This window comes from Alexandromys fortis, unplaced genomic scaffold, assembly GCF_014885135.2.
Source record: "Alexandromys fortis isolate MF-2015 unplaced genomic scaffold, M_Fortis_MF-2015_v1.1 scaffold_182, whole genome shotgun sequence".
NCBI classification, from domain to species: domain Eukaryota; kingdom Metazoa; phylum Chordata; class Mammalia; order Rodentia; family Cricetidae; genus Alexandromys; species Alexandromys fortis.
The window spans coordinates 2,076,198-2,082,075 of record NW_026068068.1 but is presented as its reverse complement, the minus strand read 5'-3'; the positions used below and the strand labels follow the sequence as shown (position 1 = coordinate 2,082,075).

Here is a 5,878-nt window from a genome sequence, read left to right as displayed (position 1 = left end):
ACCCTATAGCAGATGCCCTCCATCATCATCCCTCTGTACCCTATAGCAGATGCCCTCCGTCATCATCCCTCTGTACCCTATAGAAGATGCCCTCCATCATCATCCCTCTGGACCCTATAGCAGATGTCCTCCGTCATCCCTCTGTACAGCCTTCTCACCTGTCTCTGCCCAGACGCTACTCCATGTAACTACATACGTGGGCTCTCAGACCTCTGGTCTCTGGTTTCTGGTTTCTTTGGCTCAGGAAGAACTTAGCATGAAATGAGAGGGAGAGATGAAAGGGAGGCAGGCTCTTTCCCGATCCATCCCAAACTGTCACAGCAGCATGGCTGTGGAGCTCGTCAGTGGTTCCTCTATGATTCTCCTGCAGCAGCCTTCTGTAGGACCTGCTAGTCATCCATTCTCATGCCCCAGCATTCTTTGCTTTCGGCCTGTGCTGCAAGTGTCCCTTACTGTTGTGAATCCTACAAAATCCTGAATTTATAAAGAGAGGAAGTTGGCTCAATCTCCCATTATTTGCGCCCTTCATTAGGGGCCCGTGATGGTGCAGTGCATTGTGGTACATCAGAGCTGCTCCCCTTGTGTGGATGGACACTGCTTATTCATATCCCGGCCACCCAGACCCAAAACAACACAAAACTGTATTAATTACAACACTGTTTGCCCACTAGCTTAGGCATATTCCTGGTTAACTTTCATATCTTAAACTAACCCATTTCTATTAATCTGTGCATTTCCACAAGGCTGTGGCTTACCAGGTAAAGTTCTGGTGTCTGTCTCCTTTTGGCAGCTACATGTCATTTTCCTGACTCCGTCTTCTTTCCTCCTCTATCTCTGCTTGGAATTCCCACCTTGCTCTACTCTGCCCTGCCGTAGGTCCAACACAGCTTCTTTATTAACCAATTATTCACAACATACAGAGGGGAATCCCACAGCACCCTTGTGACCAAGATATCAGGGAGAAAGACAGAGATGGAGAGAGACCTCCACTGTCCTTTTTAAAGGCACACACACAGTCACCTCACACTTCTGCTGCACCCCATATCTTGCAGGTGCCACCACCTGGCTTTAGCACCACATGTTAAGGATCGAGCCTTTAACCTGAAAGGGTGTTTTGGGTCCCTCTAAATGCAAACCTTGTCGCTCTTTGGTTTGTTTCCACCCTGCTACATCTTTTGTCACTGGTCCTTCCAATACTCCTTCGCCTGAGTGTACTTTGAGAATGACCCCTGCTTCCCATCAGGAGCTGCCATTGCTCTCCCTGATGCTTACAGAGAGGAGAACCATGGCCAGGTCTTTTGAGCTTTAATTAATTTGATTTGCTTTAATTAATTTAGTGTGAGCTTGCATTTGTCTGAGGGAAAGAGTTTTCATCTTCTACAGTGCAAAACCAATCTTTCTCCATGTAGGATTCTGTTCCTGGGCTGTTTCTGTTGGTTAGGACTGGCTTAAGGGATCTTAGAACTGCCCCACAACTCCCCCACCTCTAGAACAGGATCTCCCCTGTGTAGCAGCACAAGGTCCTTCGGAGAGTCCTCGTCTGCTCCACTGTGATCTGATGCTCTCAAGCCTGTTGCCCTTCAGTCTCAATCATGTCATAAGGCAGTTAGTGCTTAAGATAGCTCAGAATGATCTTCTACTTAAAGAAGGACCGTTATTCATAGTTCTGGGTAGCTTCAAGAGCCATTCAGTCTGTATTATGAGTTAGACACCTTCTCTCCCTGTTATATCTCAGTGTGGGGAGGTTTTCATTGTATCAGAGATGAATGTGTTGTGACCAAAGGTCCAGGCAAGACATTTCCAGAATAAAGGGAATCTTGTCTAAGCATATTCTATTTTTTCACTTGCTGTTGCCAGCGAGTTCCAGCAACGTCAGGTTTCAGGTACTTTCTTTCACTCTGTAATTATTAGATAATTCGTTGCCTTACTTTAATGCCACAATGTGATAGCTTTATGTGCATTGTTTATTCAATATTCATTTACATTCAGAGATCAATATATTAACTCATTTTCTGAAGCAGTATTTTTTAGAAAGTGTCAGTTTTCTGCAGCTGTTTGCATCCAAGTGTTGAAAACTGCAGGGAAATTGGGCTCAAGCTACAGACTACAGTCACAAACCTTTCTTCTCATGCTGTGTCTCCGCCTTCACTTTGTCTCTGGCTGACGTACATGCACATGCGTATAGAAGTCTCCTTCCTCCTGTGACTTTTTGCAGAAATCCTTGATTATAAGTTGGAGACGTTAAGACATTTCATCTGTAAGCATTTACGTACTGATTTCCTGTGAACGAGAGCATTCTCTTTTATAAAAGACACTATATCCCATACACTTAAGAAATCTATCTTGAACATAGCAAACATTTTTTTAATCTTGTGAGTTACAAACATGATTTCATTTTTACCTTTGAAAAGAATTCACCATCAGAGCAAGGATTGTGTTTATTTGGTTCTGTTGTCCCCGTTTGTCTAGAACATTCTCCCAACTTGTTCCTTCATACCGTGTATAGTTTTGGAGAGAAAAGTTTACATCCCTCGGAGGATGAACTATTGGTGGCTTGGAAGTGGTGAGCCCTCATTCAGCCATCCTTTCTGCATAGTTTTCTGTCAAGAACCCTTTTCTTACATCCATTTTCCTTTCTATGCCCCCCCTCTTATTCTGCTATATGTTCCTTGTCATTTTCTGTTCTTTTATTCATGATTTCTTGTAGTTCAGTGTGTTATCTATAAACCACTTATCTTTCTTTTCTGGTTCTCAGATCTGTCGCAGATGTTGTTAGGAGAGGCCTACCCCACCCTCCCTTCGAGCGCTTCCCTCTGTATTCTTCACTTATCTTTCCGAGTCTGTGTTGGGCATTTGGATGTTCAGTTTGTTTTAGAACTTCCTTACTGGAACCCTAAACCAGCCATGTCTCTAAGCAGCTGGAAGGGTGCTTCTAGTAGACACAGTTGTGTTTAGAATCCAGGCTCGCTTCCCTGTACTCCTTGCTTTTAAGAGCATTTCATTTGTAATTACATGTGCTGCAGTAGTGGATCATTCCAAAATGTCCATCCTAAAATCCGCAGCATCCTTTGTGAGATGGGAGGAGATGCAGACAATGGCACATCAGTTCTTAGGCTTTGCCACAGACACACTTAATGGTCCAGAGCTCTAAATTGTCATTCTTAATGTCAGTTTTTATTCCAAACCATAAAGATTTAACAATAATTTCTTCATGAAAATTCTAATTGTTCATATTTGTTGATAGAAACCTTTCCACTCCTTTTGCAGTGTGATGACACTCAACTCACAATAGAGGTCATTATTGCCCATCTCCCCAGCAGACTCGCTTCTGACTCTATGGCCTGTTTTGGTTAAGCTTGCTTCTCTCTAGAGCATCCGTCATTCATGGAAACAATAGGGTCACAGCAGCCACAGCATCATTTGCCAGTGGGTCTCTTATGTTTCCAAAAGAAGGTTCTGGCTCAGCAAAAGCTCTTACCTGCCCCCTAGTGCAAAGCCCGCTTTAGGAATTTTTTTTTTTTTTTTTTTTTTTTTTTTTTTTTTGGTGTCTGCTGCTTTTGGAGTGGCATTCTGTTTCCCAGGTCATGCGGAAGATATTGTGTACGAAGTGTGGGATGTTTATGTTCACCAGAGCGCTACCTGACAGTTCCTGCACAGAGGAGAGGCACAGAGAGACTGGGGCAGGATCTGAACCCAGGCCTCTAATGCCACAACCCTGTGATAGAGAACATTGTTAGATGCTGATCTAAGTTCCTCATGCCATAACCATGGGAGCTCCATAGCTCTATGAACTCCATTTATACTTCTCAGGATCTTAGCCAGAGGTCAAGAGGCAGTCATCTCCATTCATAGCTGGAAAACCAAGCAGACAGGTGCCCTGGTTAAAAGTAAGGGAACTGAGATGCAGGTTCAGGGTAGTCCAGGTTAAGAGCACTGTCTCCCTGAGCAATGCTCTCCTAACTCCGCCTACCATATATTCTAGATACAATGATTTCCTTCTGGGACCAGCAAGATGGCTCCCAGGTAAAAGGGGTTTTCTTCCAAGTCTGACAACCTAAATTTGATCCCTGGGTCCTACGGGATAGTAGGAAAGAACCAACATGTACAAATTACCCTCTGACCTTCACATTTGAGCCACAACATATAGGCATCCTCAGCCCTCCCTAGCCCTCCCATCATACTAACACATAAATAAGAATGACAGGAGCTCCACTCCACTCTGAGCAGCAGCATCTGTCACTGACGACAGATGCGGTCTTCGTGCCTTCGTTCTCAGTTGCTGCTGCGGTCACCACCTCAGTGGCACTTGTCACACTGCTCTCATGTGAGTAGGCTCCTACTGAAGACCTGGCATTCTAGAAACCAAACCACCGTATGACAATGGTGGATATTTTGTATAACCCTTCCTCAAAGTCTGTGGAAAGGACAGGAAGGCTTTGGTAGAACGTGCACCTTTGCTTCATTTGTACCATATTCAAGATGCAGGTCTGGTTTGCCTTTACAACAAAGTCTGGCTGTATTCCATCTGTGGCAGCACTGGTCATGTGCAGGCTGCTAAATGTATTTATGGCCACAGCTTCCTACTTAAGTAAAACTTTCTGAGTGATTCTTTTTCATTTAGCATCTCTTAGTTGTGCCCCAGAGGCCACTAAGGATGTCATCATGGCGTTGGTAAGCTGTTTACTAATACAGTGGTGATGTTTAATGTATCAAAATGAACATTTTATAAGCATAAGGCAGCTATATCTATATATCATATAAATATCAATATATTAAGGCATGTCGTACATTTCTGAGTTCCTGACTGTGAACACATTATCCTTTCAGGTTGGTCTTACAAAGTCCAGTAGAAAAGCACATTGAAGTAGCCCCTATGGACTGTTCACCTCTTTATTTATAACTGAATTCTCATTACTAAATAATTGATGCCAAGATTAATCAAGAAAAGTGCCAAGCTGTTTTCATAAATAAAGCCTCGGTCATGAACAGCCTGTTCATTTGGGAAATGACACAGTGCACTTCTCTCTAAATGCAAAGTAATGGCCTACTTAGGCACGATTATGTTTGCCTTCTAAGAACTGTGAGAAGTTTCCTTTACATTCTTTTCATTAAAGGAAAAATGGCCATTAAAACAAGTCTTTAAAGGGCCATTTAAAAATATTTTCCATTTGAGAAATAAAGAGAACCACTCAGCATGTCCGTGAAGTGCTGCACCAAGCTGTGTGGAAGGGGGAGCTTCGAACTCAGTGGCATCCTGCTTTTCAAAGCCCTTGTTCAGTAAAAGGTTTGCTGTGTTCCTTTTCAGGTATGTGGCCAGTTGGATAGACAGAAGACGGCATCAATCAGAAAAGGCCAATTTAACTATTCTTTTCGATAAATATATTCCTGTGTGCTTGGAGAAGCTAAGAACCAGCTTTAAAACCATCACTGCTATTCCAGAGAGCAGCCTGGTGCAGGTCTGAGCTGATTTTTTATGCCAGGGAAGTCAGAATAGCACACATTTTGCTTGCTTAAAAAGATGGGGGAAGGTACTGGTAGGACTTCCCAGTGGGTTGAGGCTCTTGGCCTAACACTTAATGATTTAAGCTCCATCCCTGAGCCCCAAGTGGTGGAAAGAGAGAACCAGCTTCTACAAACTATTCTTTGAATACCACTTGAGGGCCAAGGCAGCCTGCATCCACACGTGCACACACATGAAGACCAAGGCACCCTGCATCCACACGTGCACATACTTGAGGGCCAAGGCAGCCTGCATCCACACGTGCACACACATGAGGGCCAAGGCAGCCTGCATCTACACGCACGCACACATGAGGGCCAAGGCACCCTGCATCCACACGTGCACACACATGAAGACTAAGGCACCCTGCATCCACAC

General features: G+C 44.0%; 1 protein-coding gene across 4 annotated transcripts in view; it reads left to right on the top strand.

Moving 5' to 3' along the window:
- Dnah11 (dynein axonemal heavy chain 11) overlaps nucleotides 1-5,878 on the top strand; it is a 324,204-nt gene that overhangs the window by 147,598 nt on the left and 170,728 nt on the right. For all 4 annotated transcript variants that reach the window (XM_050120839.1, XM_050120837.1, XM_050120838.1 and 1 more), the window contains exon 43: nucleotides 5,306-5,456. In XM_050120839.1, the coding sequence (XP_049976796.1) occupies nucleotides 5,306-5,456 (151 nt within the window). The remainder of the gene's footprint in view (nucleotides 1-5,305; nucleotides 5,457-5,878) is intronic.